This window comes from Dipodomys ordii, unplaced genomic scaffold, assembly GCF_000151885.1.
Source record: "Dipodomys ordii isolate 6190 unplaced genomic scaffold, Dord_2.0 Scaffold217, whole genome shotgun sequence".
NCBI lineage: Eukaryota > Metazoa > Chordata > Mammalia > Rodentia > Heteromyidae > Dipodomys > Dipodomys ordii.
In genome coordinates this window covers 765951-784377 of record NW_012267433.1, presented here as the reverse complement: position 1 = coordinate 784377, position 18427 = coordinate 765951, and the positions used below count along the sequence as shown (strand labels likewise).

General features: G+C 47.9%; 1 protein-coding gene across 2 annotated transcripts; it reads right to left on the bottom strand.

Moving 5' to 3' along the window:
- Window positions 1–7397: 7397 nt before the first annotated feature.
- Window positions 7398–18414, bottom strand: Def8 (differentially expressed in FDCP 8 homolog (mouse)). Of its 2 annotated transcripts, none has more exons than XM_013035678.1 (10): window positions 18315–18414; window positions 16999–17148; window positions 16109–16250; window positions 14407–14571; window positions 13775–13902; window positions 13581–13694; window positions 11709–11789; window positions 10587–10727; window positions 10301–10410; window positions 7398–8396 (listed from the first exon to the last, which is right to left on the bottom strand). In XM_013035678.1, the coding sequence occupies exons 1-10, from the start codon at window positions 18357–18359 to the stop codon at window positions 8294–8296; spliced, it is 1179 nt and encodes a 392-aa protein (XP_012891132.1). In that variant the 5' UTR covers window positions 18360–18414; the 3' UTR covers window positions 7398–8293. The 2 variants fall into 2 exon arrangements, with proteins under 2 accessions (XP_012891132.1, XP_012891133.1); XM_013035679.1 differs by having other exon boundaries at window positions 10587–10721.
- Between the last annotated feature and the right edge of the window lie 13 nt (window positions 18415–18427).

The window sequence follows — 18427 nt, the reverse complement described above, 5'->3', positions numbered from 1 at the left end:
GCGCCGCACCTCCACTCCGGGGCCGGCAGGATGTGCGCGTGCGCAGCAGAGCCGCACCCTCGGTTCGGGACCTCGCTTTAGGTGTCCACTTCGCGGCCTGATTGCCTGTGGTACTGAACTCCAGGCCCGCCTGGCGCGGTTCGGCAGCTGAGCGCGCTCGGAGGCGCGGCGGGCGTGCCCGGGAAGCCCAGCGCCGGTGGCCCTACTGTGGGCCGGCCTCCCCACGACACCTGCGCCCGGGGCGCTCCTCGGGAGGGGGTGCCACCCCGGGCCCCGGGGGCGGCAGGTTACCGGCGTCGCCCCGCACTCGGTTGACCTTGGGAGCCGCGGGCGCCGACACCAGGGAGGCGTCGCTGCGGTGCCGACCGCGCCCGCCCGGGTGTGGTGCGCTTCTGCCCGAGGGTCTGCGAAGCCTTTTCCCTTTCCCCAGGGCCTGCGAGGAAGCGCAGTTTTGAACCCGGCCTGGGCGCGGTCCCTCCGCGCTCCAGCTCCAGGCCGGCGCTCCCCGCTTTCTGGGGGTTCATTGGAGGTCAGTCTCACGGACTTTCCTGCCCGGGCTGGCTTTGAACCGCGGTCCTCGGGTCTCAGCCTCCTGGGTAGCTGGGATGACAGGTGTGAGCCTCCAGGCCTGGCTTTACCTCAGCCTTCTTAAAGCTGCTGAGGCAACTGACATTTCAGAGCCAGAAATGTTCGGGGAGATTGTTTAAATGTGACTCGTCTCTAGTGAAGAGGACATCGAATTAGAAGCATTAAGTTGATTCAGAGCGGGTGAAACTGAGAATCAGCCTGGGGAGGAAGTCTGGAAGACTCCTATCTCCAATTTCCCAAAAAGCCAGAAGTGGAGCTGTGGCTCAAGTGGTAAAGCAGAAGAGTGCCAGCTTTGAGAGAAAAATCTAAGGGACAGCACCTAGCCCCAAGTACAAGCACCAGTATCAGCACGGGGGGTAAGAACCCACCAGCTAGTTTGGGTCAAATCACAAAGGCCTTAGGCTTTGCTGTTTCTATAATGGCAACCATGGGCTGGGAAGGTGGCTTGACTTGCATGCGTGAGGCCCTGGGTTTGATTCCTCAGCACCACATAAGCAAAAAGAAAAAAGCAGAAGTGGCGCTGTGGCTCAAGTGGTAGAGTGCTAGCCTTGAGCTGAAGAGCTGAGGGACAGCGCCCAGGCCCAGAGTTCAGGCCCCACGACCAGAAAAAAAAAAAAAAAAACAATGGCAACCATTCTAGATAATAATAAAAAAGGCAAGTTCACAAATAGTTACTGCCTTTAAAGCCTCAGTTCAAGCCCCCCCCCACACACACACACGAGATGAATATAGCCTCCCAGCCATTTTTTTTAATATAGACAATAGCTTTATTGAAAGAGAATGCCTAAAGGAATGTTTGCATCCACAGAAGAGTGAGCCATGGTTTAAGTCATCCAAAGATCACTTTATGCTGCTTCTTGGTGGAAATGCTGCGGAGTTTAAGTGGAAGCCCTTACTGGTACTAAAAAACAAAATTTACCTGTGATTTGGCATGCAAACATCAAAACTTGAGCCAGCAGAGGCATCTTTCATGGATGCACATATTTTGCTCCTGCCATTGTAAATGAGTGCCCAGTAAAATAGTCTCACCAACAAAAAGCATTGTTCATTCTCAACAATATGCCATGCCACCCACTAAATTTCAGCAATCTTTTCCCAACAGTGTAGTATATTCATGAAAGTTCAGCTGACTCAATCCAAGATGTAGCCTCAACCTTCAAAGCTCACTACATGAGAAGAACCTTTGAACATAATGGAGAAGCAACAAATGGCGATGAAACACCATGGCCAGGAAGTTTGGTGAAAGTATAACATAGGATGCTCTGGACAATGTTACAATAAATTGAGAGGAGCCCAAACCAGCAATAATAAACAGTATGTAGAGGAAGATTTGGCCAGTGTATTCAGACACAGAGTTTTTCCCAAACAGATATTACTGTTGCACAGCTTCAAAGACATTGTGACCCTTAACAAGAATGTGACCCTGAAAGAGGTCATAGAAGCAGATGCAGACAAGTTGTTTATCTTATGATTTCAAATGCAGAGCTAGTGCAGCTGGAACAGGGATAAGCAAGCCGAGAAACAGTCCATAAGATGGGGTGAGTAGAAATCTTCTAACTCACCAACATCAACACAATTGCCAGCAGCCTTCTCATTTTGAGACTAGTTTGCAAAGCCTTACCAGTAATATCCCTAATGAGTAGAAACTGAAAAAACAAGAACAATCAATAATGTTGCAGTGAACTGTGCAATGAGCAGTGGCATATGGAGAAATGATCTTAGGTAGTCTCAGCCTATGACCAAGAGCAGAGTATCTCCTTCTGCCACAAAAGTTTATTTAAATTATGTGCTTTTAAAATATCACATAGAATAGACAGGAAACAGGAAAAGTGTTTTTCTTTGGTGCCAGTTCTGTGGCTTACACTCAGGGCCTGATGTTCTTGTTTGGCTTTTTCACTTTACCATTTGAGCCACACCTTCCACTTCCAGCTTTTTGGTGATTAATTGGAATAAGAATCTCATAGACATTTCCTCCCAGGCTAGCTTTGAGCTACGACCCTCAGCTCTCAGCCCTTTGAGTAGCTAGGATTATAGTGCTCTGCTAGGAAAATTTTTTGTTGTTGGTTGTAGGGCTTGAACTCAGGGGCTAAGCACTATCTCTGAGCTCTTTTTGTTCCAGGCTAGTGCTCTACCACTTTGAGCCACAGCACCAATTCTGGTTTTCTGGTGGTTAATTAGAGATAAGAGTCTCACACTTTCCTGCCCCGGCTGGTTTTGAACTGCAGTCTTCAGATCTCAGCCTCCTGACTTGCTAGAATTACAGGCACAAGGCACCAGCACCTGCATTTTTTTGGAATCCTGGGGCTTGAACTCAGGGCCTGAGTGTTGTCCCTGAGCTTTCTCTTGCTGAAGGCTAGTGCTCTTACTACTTGAACCAAAGTGCTATTTCTGACTTTTTCTGTTTATGTGGTACTGAGGAATTGAACCCAGGGCTTCATGCATGCTAGGCAAGCACTGTACCACTAAGCCACATTCCTAGCCCTAGGAAAACATTTTTAAAAGAAAAAAATTTGTGCCAGGCGCCAGTGGCTCACACCTGTAATCCTAGCTAGATTATTTGTCTAGTAAGGGTTCAATACTCAATACTGAAACAAAATCAATAAAAAACAAAATAGTAAGCAAAGGGGCAGTGTCTGCAGGTTAACCTCAAATTTTTGGAGAACATATGTAAAGAAAAAATAAAGCAAATGTAGCAAAATGTTGACATATAGAGAATCCTGGAGATGAGCAATACGGTTGTTAGAATTTTTCTGTAAATCTAAAGTTGCCAAAATGAAAACACCAAAAGAAAAAAAATAATAAAAACACTTGAGGGCTGGAAACATGGCTCAGTGGTAGAGTGCTTGCCTAGGCATACATGAAGACCTGGGTTCAATCCCTCGGTATCCCATAAACAGAAAAAGCTGGAAGTATGCTGTGGCACAAGTGGGTAGAGTGCTAGCCTTGAGCAAAAGAAGCTCAGGGACAGTGCCCAGGCCCTGTTGTTCAAGCCCAGGACTGGTAAAAAAACAAAACCACAACAACAAAAAACACTTGAAACCTGAAAGGGGAACTATTATGTCCTCCTAGACAAGAGGATATCCAAAGTGCAGCTTAACCCATGAGTTGGAGCTAGAGGAATGTGCTCAAATATACCAGCATCCCAACCCACTCACATTGTCTGTGTGCTCCATCCAATACAGGAAAAGACGGAGTTACAGTGTATTAGTGGATGAAGATTGTAACTTTGTTTTTTGGTTTTTGTTGTTTTTTTTTGTCGGTTGTGGGGCTTGAACTCTGGGCCTGGGCGCTGTCCCTCAGCTCGCTCTACCACTTGAGCTACAGCGCCACTTCCGGTTTTCTGGTGGTTTATTGGAGATAGGAGTCTCACGGTCTCTCCTGCCCAGGCGGGCTTTGAATCGCGATCCTCAGATCTCAGCCTCCTGAATAGCTAGGATTACAGGCGTGAGCCACCAGCGCCCGGCTGTTTTGTTTTTTTGAGTCTCAAGTCTCACTGTGCAGCAAAGCCCTCTTCAAACAGGTGGGTGTCCTGCCTCACTTCCCAAGCTTTAGGATTCCAGGCATGCTCTACTAGGCTCAACTTTTTTTTGCTAGTCCTGGGGCATGAACTCAGAGTCAGGGCTCTGTCCCTAAGCTTCTTTTGCTTAAGGCTAGAACTGTACCACTTGAGCCACAGCGCCACTTTCAGCTTTTTCTTTTTATATGGTACTGAGGAATTTAACCCAGGGCTTTATGCATGCTAGGCAAACACTCTACCACTAAGCCATGTTCCCAGTACTCATTCACCTTTGAATCTAACTTGAAAGGGGTGTTCAGAGTTTTCCTGAAGTCTATTCACTAGAAACTTCTATTCAGGCCAAGCACAGTGGCTCACTCTCTTCATCTTAGCTACACAACAGGCTGAGAGGATCACAGTTTGAAAGCAGCCCTAGCAGAAGTCTACAAGACTCTACAAAAGAATCAATAAGGGCTGGGAAGGTGACTCAGTGGTAGAGTACTTGCCTCACATGTATGAGGCACTGGGTTCGATTCCTCAGCACCACATAACCAGAAAAAGCCGGAAGTGGTGCTGTGGCTCAAGTGGTAGAGTGCTACCCTTGAGCTGAAGAGCTAAGGGAGAGTGCCCAGGCCCAGAGTTCAGCCCCCATGACCAATCAAAAAAAAAAAAAAAAAGAACCAGTAAGAAGCTGAGGTGAAGTGTAGCTCAAGTGGTAAAGTGCCTGCCAAGCAATCTTGAGGTTCTGAGTTCAAACTCTAGTACCAGCAGGGGAAAACAAAGTTCTATTCAATGAACTCAAATTCTAGATTTATTTATTTTTTAATATGAAAGTAAATGGATTATTTGGGAAGAGGAAGGGGATCAGTAGGGAGACAAGAGACAGTAATGAGGGATGAATATGATCAAAATATATTATATACAGGTATAAGGAGCTGGGAAGGTGGCTCAGTGGTAGAGCGCTTGCCTTGCATGCATGAGGCCCTGGGTTCGATTCCTCAGCACCACATAAGCAAAAAGAAAAAAGACAGAGTGGCACTGTGGCTCAAGTGGTAGAGTGCTAGCCTTGAGCTGAAGAGCTGAGGGACAGTGCCCAGGCCCAGAGTTCAGGCCCCACGACCGGACCCCCCCAAAAAAAAAACATTATATACAGGTATGGAAACGATGAAATCCAATAGTTTACACATTAACAAAAATAAGGAGGGATGACTGAGCAAAAAGCATGAGAGGCTAGTGCTGGTGGCTCACACCTGTAATCTTAGCTACTTAGGAAGCTGAGATCTGAGGATCATGGCTCAAAGCCAGCCTTGGCAGAAAATTCGAAGAGACTTTTCTCCAATCAAGCTCCTGAAAACCAAAAGTGGAACTGTGGCTCAAAGCTGTAGAGCTCTATTTTTGAGCAAAAAAGCTCAGGCACAGCACTCAGGCTGAGTTCAAGCCCCAGGACTGGCAAAGGCTAACACACATACACACAGGGCAAGCAAATGCAAACACACACACACACACACACACAGAGCGAGAGAGAGACAGAGAAAGAGAGAAAAGCCTCATACCTGTAGTCCCAGGTATTCAGGAGGCTGAGAGCTGAGGATCAAGGTTGGAAGCCAGCCAGGCAGACAAATCCCAAAGAGTCTTATCTCCAAATAATCAAGAAAAAGGTGGAAGTGGAGCTGTGGTTCAAGTGGTAGAAGGCTAGCTTTGAGTGAAAAACTAAGCAAGAGCATGAGGCCAAGTTCAAGCCCCCTTACCAGCACAAAACAAAACAAAAAGCCACTGGACATATTAAGTGTAACCACCTTGTATAATCTGTTGAAGTTCAGAATAACAAATTTAAATAGGAAAATAGAGAAAGGAAAAAGGGAAAGATGAAGAGAAAGAAGACAGGCACAGTAATAAATGCTTCTGGAACCCTGGGACCTCAGGTCTTGTCAAAATGGAGACAAGAGTATAATCAGGCTGCATCTGTTGTGAGAGCAGGCTCAGGCCTTGGTCTGACACCAATCAATAGTGTTACTTTACCCTAAACCAGATCATACTCAAGCCTATTGAATTGGCTTGTATATCAACTAACTGCTTTGATCCAGATTCACCATGCTATGGGATACCTTTGAGTGTTCCATAACATAGTAGCCATATAAATGAACTTCTGGCTGAGGTCTCCTATCCATGCTACAGACACATAGAAAAATCTACACATGATTCTGCATTCTGTATCACCCAAGCCTGGCACTTCAAGGGGAAGAGGAACTAGGGGAGAAGGTTTAGAGTGGGTTATAGAAAGAAACTCAACCCTTTGCCCAACAAATGCCAGGCTACTAACATTTTCTGTCAACAGTGATTTATCATTAGAACAATGTGATGTTGATTACACAGAATTAAGAAAGGTCATTAGCCACATGACAAAAATGTGATGCAGTGGCGATAAATGCAGATTTAGAGGTGTAGGAAAAAGGCAATTGTCCTTTAGTACCCTCTTCAACTCAAACAAGGAAGAAGATGGAGAGGGACCTATGTTGACCCCAAACGTGTGGGGGGGGGAGGGGAGAGGGCAGTCATGTGGCTTGAACTCAGGGCCTGGGCACTGTCCCTGAGCTCTTTTGCTCAAGGCTAGCATTCTACCACCTGAGCCACAACGCCACTTCCAGTTTTGTGGTGATTAATTAGAGATAAGAGTTTCTTGGCCTTTCCTGCCCAGGATGGCTTTAACCTGTGATCCTCAGATCTCACCTCATGATCATCTAGGATTACAGGTGTGAGCTACCAGCATCCAGACCTATCAAACTTCTTAAAGGACTTTTTACTATTTCACCTTGAGGTAGGTCAATACCACTCTCCCCAATTTCCCATGGGGAAACTGACAAAAGACAGCAAGAGCATTGCCTAAAGCCATCTCATGGCACAAGGGGCAAAGGAGAGGCGCAGTATTCGCCCACCCCTTAAGTAGGTTGGCAAGCTAAGCTGTGTCTGCTGATTGAGTTATCCTCTCAGGCTCAGTCAAAGGTGAGAGACATCTACGCAGCGACACTCAGTGCCCTCTAGACACCCAAGTGTGGCTTTCCACACCCATACCCAACACACGACAAGTAGGAAAGGGACAGTGACCCTTCCTTCACAGGAAGGAAAAACAGAAGCCTTATCCAGAGACATCCCCTGATACAGTACAACCTCAGTTGCAGAATTTGTAGGGTGCATGGAGCCTGAGTGTGGCCCCTGCTGAAGAACTGTACATCTTGCCCACTTTCCAGACCCAGATCTTCACAAGCTATAAGCCTCCTGCCTGGGGCTCAATGCTTGACCTTGGGCCTACAACCCAAGTCACTGAGAGCCCTCCATAGACATAGTGGCAGCCAACAGAGTTTCAGGGGCAAATTTAGTCCCAAGAACTGCTATGCAGGCCTACTGTAACCAACTTGTTTGCCTAACCCAGAGTCTCACTGGATGCTTTGTTTCTGCTATAAACCTAGAAGCCAGGACATTTTCCTTGGGCTCAGTCCCTAGCTACCTAGCTCAAAGCACCAGAATGAGGTGGGCTAGGCAAGGGCAGAAACAGCAGCAGATAACCCTTCAGGGAGAAGTTCCACAGCCCGTTTCCCTGTCCACTGTGCACGGAACCTCACTGACTGCCTATGAGCCTCAGGAGGTTGGAGAGGTCCATGGGATACCACCATGAATAGCCCATTCATAGACAACCAGATGACCCCAAAGAGAGAAGGTACTGAGAAGGAAGGGGGCCTGTAGATAAACCTAAATTGTTTATGGCAACAGATGAGGCTAGATGTATGGAGCCAGCATCCTCAGGTATCACTGGCTACTCTCTGAGGTTCTTGGCTTAATCAGTTGCTAGGGTAACCTGAACATGAGCAGGGACATCTATAGGATCTAGAAGCCTGGAGTGTTCAGTACCACAAGGGAGTAGGAGTCACACCTGGGCTCCCTTGCTCAAGGCATCCTACATTGGGGGAAGGACAGGGGCCAAAGCATGACCACTTACAACTGCATACCTAGGTAACAGGCGGTACAGCCACCTTAAGTCCCAGATGGCACCTGGGGAGTGGCAGTCCTGGCAGGCACCACTCATACCCTTCTGGCCTGGTTGGGTAAAGAGGTCCAGGGGGTGCACCAGAAAGGAGTCTCCAGAGCTGACTGGCAAAGCCAACAGAGCAGAAACCAGATGGGCAGGCACAGAGTCCAGCATTCTTTCCTAGCAGTCTAAGCATCCACATCTGGACCAGATGCTTGGAAGAGCGACTGCTTTCTCAGGTTGAGCCGGGCACACTTAGGGCAAGTAGTTGAATTGTCATAGTAGCAATCCCTGGGGGCAGAAAGAAAGACATGTAAAATTCTACCACTGGACCCTTACAAGTTTACGAGGTGAGCTCCTACTGCCCCTGTACAAAGGGGTAAGGGGTTCAGGTGTTCACCACCATTGGTCAGAAGAGAGGGTGACATCCAAGCATGACAAGACCTGTGTGTCCAGTATACTGGTCTCTGCCAAAGGGTACTCATAGCACATTATCTGGACAATGCATTCCCTTAGCGTTCACATTCAGGCTCCAAGTTTCTTATATTACCACTGTCACCTATCATCACCAGAGTGGAGCCTTCAAGTATGGTTCCCAAACTGTGTGTCAAGGCATACCAGGGCTCAACATCATGTACATGGGGAGCTATAGGCTCATTTGAACATGTGGAGAGAATGTGGACAGAGTTCATGTTCAAATTCATCAATATTTGACATGTGTCCACCACTGAAACTACTAGCTCAAGAGAGTTCATGTTTCAGCAAGTTTTTACTACATCACTTTTTATGACAAGATTGGCAGTTGCTATGATAAACTGGCGCAGGGGCAAAAAAAAAAAACAAAAAACTGGACAGAAATAGGGATGGAAGGTTCTCATCCAACTCAGAGCACAGCAGATGCACAAAATCATAGTTAAGAAATTGTGCTTTGGATCACTTCTGTAATCCTAGTGGCACAGGAAGCTGAGATTTGAGGATCAAGGTTCAAAGCCAGCCCAGTCAGACAAATCCATGAGATTCGTATCTCCAGTTAACCAGAAAAAAACAGAACTGTTGCTATGGCTTAAGTGGTAAAACATCAGCCTTGAGCAAAAAGCTATGGGAGACCATGAGGGCCTGAGTACCAGTACAAAAAAAAAAAAAAGAAAGAAAAAAAAGAAATTGTGCTTATTGTAGAATGAAGTTTAACTGTTTTGCTTCTAACTTATATGTATTATTTTTTCAAACAGCCACTAAATATGCAGAATATAAATCCTCATGATATTGTTTAAACGTAAGTACTTAAATAAGCAAAAGAATCAGGTATTTCTTTTAGACTAGACACTGGAAAAGGTGCTGAAATATTAAGGATATCAGAAACTAGGATGTTTAGCAACCTCTGCCTTAGTGCAAGAAGAAGCAGTGCAGATGCTGCAAATCTAAAAGGCTTTGGGAAGTAATCCACAATGGTCTGGGTGGGGCTGGGAAGTTGCCTTGCACGGATGAGGCCCTGGGTTACATTCCTTAGCACCACAAAAGCAGAAAAAGCCGGAAGTGGCACTGTGGCTCAAGTGGTAGTGCGCTAGCCCTGAGCTGAAGATCTCAGGGAGAGCACCCAAGCCCAGAATTCAGGCCCCACGACCAACCAAAAAAAATTAAAATTAAAAAAATAGGGGCTGGGAAGGTAGCTCAGTCATAGAGTGATTGCTCTGCATGCATGAGGCCCTGGGTTACATTCCTCAGCACCACATAAGCAGAAAAAGCCAGAAGTAGCACTATGGCTCAAGTGGTAGAGCGCTAGCCTTGAGCTGAAGAGCTGAGGGATAGTGCCCAGGCCCAGAGTTCTCGCCCCACGACTGCCAAAAACAACAACAAAAACAACAACAACAGGGGCTGGGAAGGTGGCTCAGTGGTAGAGCACTTGCCTTGCATGCATAAGGCCCTGGGTTCGATTCCTCAGCACCACATAAGCAAAAATCATTCCTAATAGAATTTTTCCACATAGACATCAGTGCATAACTCTGTGGCTCAGGATCAGCAAAGGGCTCTGAAAACCAGGCAGCAAAGGTCCAAATGTCTGTCTCCCCCTCTTTCAGTGACACCAGAAACTGCTTCCTCAAGACCAGATACAGCTGAAACCAAGGAAAGGAAGCCACTCAGAGGGCAGGGCAGAGCCTCAACACCTCCTCTGAGGGAGGGGCCTGGGTCACACCCACCTGTGGAAGACCGAGGAGCAGTCCATGCACACAGATGTGTGGCTATCAAATGGGAACAGCACATCACCTTCTCTGCAGAGCTCACACACAAAGCCCTTCGCCTGACACCGCTGGTGGGGAGGGGAAAGAGTGTGGAGAGGTTAGAGGATATATGCAGGTAAGTGCCAGCCAGGACAGTGGGGCAAGCTGCTTCTCCTGCCCATCACAGCCCCCAAGACTAGGGGCCAGGAGAATGGCCTAGGATCTCCTATGGACTGGGGAGAGGCGGGGGAGGGAAGAGACCCACCTCACAGTCCAGCTTGATGTGCTTGGCAAAAAGTGTGTGGATCTCAGTAAGCGAACAACCAAGGCGGCCCATGTGCACATCCAAGAGGTCCTGGATTGAGTACATCTCATCGTTCTCCACAAAATGCTGCCGGTCCTGGAGCTGCCAAATCCCAGTAGCTGTAACCCCAAGCACAGGAAAAGAAACCCTCCCACAGCCCTCCCATGGCTGTTCACATTGTCCAGGCCATAACCCTTGGCCAGGTCCAGCAGCTACCATGGTGTGAACAGCCCCAGCCAGGGACAACTAGAAGCCTCCAGAGACAAAGACCCTGGGAGGGAGCCCTAAGAGCAGAATTAGAGAGCCTGGGGAAAACAAAGCAGGAAAATGGCGCCAGGGCCACGTTTCCTGAACTGTGTAACCCAGCTCCCCAAAACATACTCTTGTTACTCCTATAATCCTGTCTCAACCATCCTTGCTCCCCAATCACTAGGCCTTTCCCCTGCCTGCCACACCTCATCCCAGGCCTGGTCTCCCTGTTTAATACCTCCACAGTACTCCCTAGCCCCTCCCCAACTTTGTCCTGTCCATATTGCTTACCACCCTGACATACACTTCCAAACTGATGGAAACTCTACAAGGCAAGGATTCCTGCCTGTTTTCCTTATTGTTTCCCAGAATCTAGTCCAATGCCTGTGAATATTGAACACATAGGAAGTGATGCTGTGGATCAAGTGGTAGAGTGCTAGCCTTGAGCACACAGAGGCTCAGGGACAGTGCCCAGACCCTGAGTTCAAGCCCCAGGACTGGCCAAAAAAAAAAAAAAAAAACCCTATACATATTGCACACATAAATAATGAACACATTAAAACTTGTGTTCAACTGGCCTGCGGTAGACGTATACTTCCACCCACAATCACATAAAAGTTTCAGACAATGTTTCTTTATCTCAGTTCCCAACCTGAGATCATCAGAGAACAGTTTTGTGATTGGGGTACCTAATAGTTTATTACAGGCCTGATATTCCTGGGGCAGAGTTTGGAAGATTGCTAAAAGTACAATATATACTGCTACCAAGTTGTCTGGGAAGTCCTGGACTAAGGGGTACTATCACTGCTGGGCTGCTCCCCCCAGCAGTCTGACCTGCAGCAGCAGACGTGCCTCCATGGCCTCCTTGCAAGTGATGAAGTACGGCTTCATGAGCAGGATGTCCTGGCGCAACTTCTGTGGATAAGGGCAACAGGCAGGCTCAGCCAGATCAGAGGGCTGCACCTCAGCCATCTCTTCCATGTCCTAGCTGTACAGGGAATCCTCAGCTTACTCTTTTTTTTTTTTTGGTCCGGTCGTAGGGCTTGAACTCTGGGCCTGGGCGCTGTCCCCCGGCTCTTCAGCTCAAGGCTAGCGCTCTACCACTTGAGCCACAGCACCACTTCTGGCTTTTTTCTTTTTGCTTATGTGGTGCTGAGGAATCGAACCCAGGGCCTCGAGCATGCAAGGCAAGCACTCTACTACTGAGCCACCTTCCCAGCCCCCTCAGCTTACTCTCTTGGTGTCAGCAAAATCAATAGGGGCTGGGGAAGGTGTTGTTGAACTCCCCAGGATGTTCTTAGATCTGAGTGCTACAAAGAAACTCAAGTGCAAATCTCAGCTTCTAAGCTACACAGGACCTTGAGGTTCATTTACCATCACCATCCACTCTACTCACCTACTCCCACAAGCATACAAAATGGCTTTTCCGAGAGCAGTAATGTGTAAAACACTAGGACACACTTGACACACTAGGCCTAACACCCACATTCCTCATCAGCCTCTGTGATCTGGGCAACTCACTCTGCTCTGCCTGCTCTTCCCCAGTAACAGGGAATTGGACCTCATTCTACTGCCTGCCCCACAACACCACCAGCTCCTGTCTTCTAGAACATCTGGATCTCCATTCTAGATAAAACTGGCCACCACAGCCAGGTGCCAGTGGCTCACACCTGTAATCCTAGCTACTCAGGAGGCTGAGAGCTGAGGATTAGGGTTCAAAGCTAGCCTTGGGCAGGAAAGTCTGGGAGACTCTTATCTCCAATTAGCCATCAGAAAACCGGAAGTGATGCCCAAGTGGTAGAGTAGTCGCCTTGAGCTAAAGAGCCTGGGGACAGTGCCCAGGCCCAGAGTTCAAGCCCCACGACAAATAAATAAATAAATAGTTCAAGGCCAAGGCACAACATTTCACAAAAAAAGAAATGTACTCATTACCTGACTTATGAAATGGTAGCCCACTGTCCAACATCTTAATAATAAAAAACATTTTTTTTTTTTGGTTGGTTGCAGGGATTGAACTCTGAGCCTGGGCGCTGCCACTCAGCTCTTCAGATCAAGGCTAGCACCCTACCATTTGAGCTACAGCGCCACTTCCAGTTTTCTGGTGGTTTATTGGAGATAAGAGTGTCACGGACTTTCCTGCTGAGGCTGGCTTTGAACCGCAATCCTCAGATCTCAGTCTCCTAAGTAACTAGGATTAGAGGCATGAGCCACCAGCGCCCGGCAAATTTATTTTTTTTTAAAGTTCAAAGCCAGCCAGGCACCAGTGGCTCACACTTGAGTAACTAGTTACTCAAGAGGCTGAGATCTGAAGATCATGGTTCAAAACCAGCCTACACAAGAAAGTTCATGAGACTCTTATCTCCAATTAACTACCAGAAAACCGGAAGTGGTACTTTGGCTCAAGTGGTAGAGAGGTAGCCTTGAGCAAAAAATCCCAGGGACAACATCCAGGCCCCAAGTTCAAACCCCAAGAAGAGCACTAAAATAAAGTGAAAAAAAAAAGGCTACTAGAATAAAATTTTAATCGCCTCCATGGCTGAAATCAAAATTGCTATTGAACGTGGTTCTATTGCCTTTAATCCAGAGGGCCATCAAAGGGCCCTGCTGAGATGGCATGCCTCCTTTACTCAGCACCTCCCACAGACCAGAAAAGGGGTCTATCTGATGCAGTACTGCCTCATCCCTCACCTTAGGTCCCAACCTTACCCGGATCTCCACCAGTTCCTCCACGTAGTTGAATAGCAGGGGGTTGATCTCCCGGAGCCGGAGCACTGGGCGAGATACCATCAGTGCCAGGTAGCGCATGCTACAACGAGAAACCTGCAGGGTGCAGCACAAGAAACCTGCCCACAGGCTCTCCTTTCCCATGGCTACCCCTACCCGCCCCCACACCCCTCTACCTTGCGGGGCTCAAAATCCCAGTTGTGCACAACACGTGCAGGGATGACAGCCAGGTCGTTCCAGTGGCAGTGACTGCAGTAGTACTGGCCGGTGTAATCACACTGCCGTGCCTCGCCAGGCACACCCCCTGTGTGGGGTTGGTACAAGTCAGGCTCACAGGCCTCAAGTCTCCTCCCTGACCAACAGACGCCTCCTCTCCCGGTCAAAAGCACAAGAAAGAGCAAGATGGGCCAGGGGTCCCACCCCACTGACCTGACCCACCCCTTCTTAGCCACAGCGCCTCTGTAGATACCAATGTGCTCACAAGTAAAACAGAGCAACAGGACCATGCTATGGGACTGCTGGAGGGAGCCCATGAGTTCACATTTGTTAACATTTCCATGACTACTATGATCTCTCTCCCTTGTCCTGTCTGTTAGGCACTCTGTGACAAAGGGGCCCACAGAGGCTGAGCTCAGGCTCCAGCCCTACAGTGATCTGGGCAAGTCATAGAACAACTGAAACCTCATTTTGCTCCAGTGGGAAATAAAGACATGCCAGTATTGACCCTTGCCACCTAAAGCCCTCAGCTGTCAGACAGCTTCCAGTCTGCTCTTGCTCTGCTTAAGAGAGGACCCTCTTTATCACTCACGAAGAGAGATGGGAGCCCGGCACTCTGCACAGCGGTAATCCTGGCTGTCCAGCCCTGTCTCAGGACAGATGTTCAGCTCATACTCGGCCTGATGGCTGACTTTGGAGCTCACACAAGGCTTGGAGACGAGGTTCAGGCACTTGCTGTGACAGCGGTAATAACACCCTGTGATGGAGAGCAACCATGCCTCTTAGAAGTCAGAGAGAGGCGTCCACAGTGACCTTCATGAGATGCACTCCAGTGTCAAGATAAACCAGGCAATTCTTCACATCTTGGCTCCTCAAAGATCCTTGTGACCCTGCTCAACATTTGCCTTGCCTATCAATTCTAGACACACACATCCAGAGTCAACCTGCTATTCCCACCCTCAAACTCAAACTGCCCAAAGAGTTTATTCTCTTCCATCTCAACTCTCTTCCCTCATTTCTCATCTCAGACTTCAGTGACTCCAACCGACTGCTAAGACTAAACATCATGAATCACTTTGCCTCTTCTCTTATCTCCTAACTGCACTTAGAACTTCCAGCTAGCACTGACCTCAGCCACCTGTCACCAAGGTCATGATGATCCCAGAATAGGTTGTTGTTGTTCTTCTTCTTTTCTTCTCCCTCCTCATCTTCCTTCTTTTTCCTCTTCTTCTTCCAACTTCGCTCTCCCTTCCAGTATATGTGTATATCAGCAGTGGAAGTCTGAGCATCTAACCATGGTCCCTACTGCACTTACAGAAAAACCCTCAGCTCACTTCTACAATACTCTCTTTCAGGTACACTGCTTTAGCTACTATGACGACTGGACACCTTTGTTGGGTATCAGTGACTCACATCTGTAAAATTAGCTACTCAGGAGGAGTCTGGGACTTGGAGGATTGAGGTTTGAAGCCCGCCCAGGCAGAGGAGTCTGATGAGACTCTGTCCAATTAGCCAGAAAAATGCTGGACTGGAGGTTCAAGGAGTAGAGTGAAAGCTGTGAGCAAGAAAGTCGAGTGATAGAACAAAGCCCCAAGTTCAAGCCCAGTATAGACAGATAAATACACTTACACTCATGTGCACATGCATGCACATTTTAAAGCCCACTTTTCTTCAAGACTGGGCATAGATCAGTCACAGAGCCTTTGCAGGCAGGCCTGCCCCGAGCTCTACCCTGACTGGCCTCTTGACCCTCAAGCATTTGCTTAAAGATCAAATAAGGCTTTTTCAGCAGTGCCAACTCAAACGCCAAATAAATATTATTCTTTCTCTTTAACTTAGTATGACTGTAATATCATGTCATTTTTTAACAAGTTTCTCATTCAGAACAGCACCATCAAAGGAAAATTTCTACCATGTTCCCTTCACTATCCATTGAGACAACCACCAGACTCATGCAGCCATTGAGTACTTGCAATGTACACAGGACAGCTAAGGAACTCCTTCTTTCATATATTTAAACTGAAACTTCTACATGGCTCATGGCCAACATAATGGAGAGCTTAGTAAAGGCCAGTGAAGGCAGGCATGTTAGTTTTTCCATTCTTAACATTCCCAGCATACAGAAAGCTTGGCCAAATGAGTGTACTACCAAAAATTTACCTGAAAATAACCCACATCTGCAATCAGAGCTTTGGCTCCTGTACCTTACTTGAGGGACTTGGACAGGAAGAGTGTGCTCCCATGTCAGCCCACCTGAGCATGTGCCCCGGGTCTCAGCTTCCATCTCAGCCCACCTGTACACGTGTACCAGGTCTGGATGAGGCCCCAGATGATGGTGCTACACTTGTCACAGGTTTGCTTGACACTCTTGCTCTTCTCCTTGTAGAAGCGGTGCTCAAGGAGGACTCGGATATTAGGCTCATCCTCATTGGGATCCTATAGGGGAAGGGAAAAGGAAGAGTCACAGGTGAACTGGGCTACAGCTTGCTCCTTTTTGTCAAGTTTAATTCATGCTTTCCAGCTACCACTAGCAGAGATTGTGCATTTCAGCCTAATGCATGTTCCTCTCCTTCCTCCTATAGCATGAGGAGGACAGTCAGACAGGTGCAGACAAGATCACACCACTTTTCTAGCAATCCTGGCAGCCTTGTGCTGCCTAGGTCCAAGGGCCTATGAATAAGAATCAATCCGCCCTTCTTTCCTTTTACTGGTTAGGTGCAGAACAAGGTGTTGGAGTGGGGCTAGCTTAGACTCTTCCTTTCAGTGACTGGAAGAAAAACAAAATAGGATAACCCAGTATCTCCAATACCACTAGCTGTCACAGGCATGAAGAAAATCGGTTCTAAATTCGGTTCTAAATTCCAAGGAATTAATGAGACAGTATATGGGACTCAGTGGTAGCCAACTCAGAGACTCAGACCCAACTCAACATGATGGCTCTTGTGGGATTTAGACTATGGAATCCATTTCCTGCCTGGACTGGCTTCAAATCTTGATCCTCAGGCAGCTGGGATTATAGGTGTGAGCCACTCACTGGCACCAGCCCACTCTATCTTTTGAGGTACCGTTCTACCTCAGCCTCTCAGAGTTCAGTGGGAGGAAGGCAGGGGCCGCCTAGTCCTTCTGCTGCCTACAATCTCAACCATGGCTCCTGGAACCTTCATGGGGATAGGCCAGCACGCACCTTTAGCTCCTGGAGCTTTAGCCGCAGATGGATGAGCCTCACCACGGCATCTTTCTGCTTCTCAGACTGCTCCGGCAGCTCCAGAATCACCTGCTTGCATTCTTCAATTGCCTGTTGCAGCTGCTGAACATCAGAGGCCAGGAAAAGACCCTGCCCAGGTGGGAGGGCTGTGGTCAGATGATCACCTAACAGATTCTCTGTGAAGGCTAGGGTTGTATTCAAGGGTAGGGAGGCTCAGGGCAGGTCTCAACCTCTTCACCAAATGAAGACTCACTACACATAACAAAAGTCCCACGTCCTCAGGTGAGGAGAGGTTGCTGATCACTGTCTTCTCCCTGACTGGACTGATGGACCCATAGGCCTCTGAAGATGCAACTCAGGGTATTTTCCAAAAGAGGAATTCTGGGCTGGGTATGATGATACACACTTATAATCCCAGTACTTGGGAAATAAAAGCAGGAAGATCTCTAGTTCAATGCCAGCCTGGTATACACAGTGCTACCCTGTCTCCAAAACAAAATAAATTCAAACAAAAAAGACAACTTTCAAGGGGTGGAAGGGTATCTCAGTAATAAAGCACTTGCCTAACATGCTACAGGGTCTGAGTTTGATAGCCAGAATCCTGCGCCCCTCCTGCCCCACACCCCACCAGCTCTCACACGCATACACACACACACCACCACATACACACTTCCTTCTTGTACAAATCCAAATGATTTGGGGTGGGGGGGCTACATGGATTCACTTCTACAGAGCTTTTCCTTGGAGGGGAGCTAAGGAAATTATAATTAGTATGAAAAAAAGGACACAGCCTCTGGTTGAATTGTAAGGCCCAAGCAGATGCCAGCAACATTGTGTAGGTGTGCCCAGCCACCCCAAAACTTGGTACTTTTTTTTCGTTTGTGCCTTGAAGCTTGTTTTAGAGCCTAGGCACTGTCCCTGAGCTTTTGTGCTCAAGGCTAGCACTCTACCACTGAAGCCATAACCACTACTTCCAGCTTTTTGTAATTGCAAGTAAGTCTCTCAGAAGGAGAAGAAACATCTCAGATTATCTACCTAGGTCTAAGCTTATTCAACTTTCCCTGTGAGAATAGGGCCAGGGCTACATAGGTCTCAGAATTGAGGACTCAGTGATTGCCTGAGGTGGGGCAGCTGTGGTTGATGGTGGAACTTCGCAGAGATGGGAAACTGCACCTCTAGCTCTTGAGAGTGCTATGAACCAACATCCCTGCTACCAGGACTGTGGTAATCAGGAAGCTGTTGACTCAATATCTCAGGGCCCCATCCCCTCTCCTCCCAGACCCCAAAACATTTACCACAGGGCGAGAGAAGTGGTCCTCAGACAGGCCAAGATCCATCATGCGCTCAGAGCAGTGGAACTCAGGCTCCCCAGGGGACAACTCAGGCAGGATCTCTGGAGAACAGGGAA

Excerpts from the sequence above, each read along its gene's own strand:
- Def8 (XM_013035678.1), bottom strand. The coding sequence starts at position 18,359 with ATGATGGATCTTGGCCTGTCTGAGGACCACTTCTCTCGCCCTGTG. Across the intron at positions 14,572-16,108 it reads GACCTGGTACACGTGTACAG|GGTGTTATTACCGCTGTCAC; the intron begins GTGGGCTGAGAT and ends TCTCCATCACAG. Across the intron at positions 13,903-14,406 it reads CCGGGCTCCCATCTCTCTTC|GGGGTGTGCCTGGCGAGGCA; the intron begins GTGAGTGATAAA and ends AACCCCACACAG.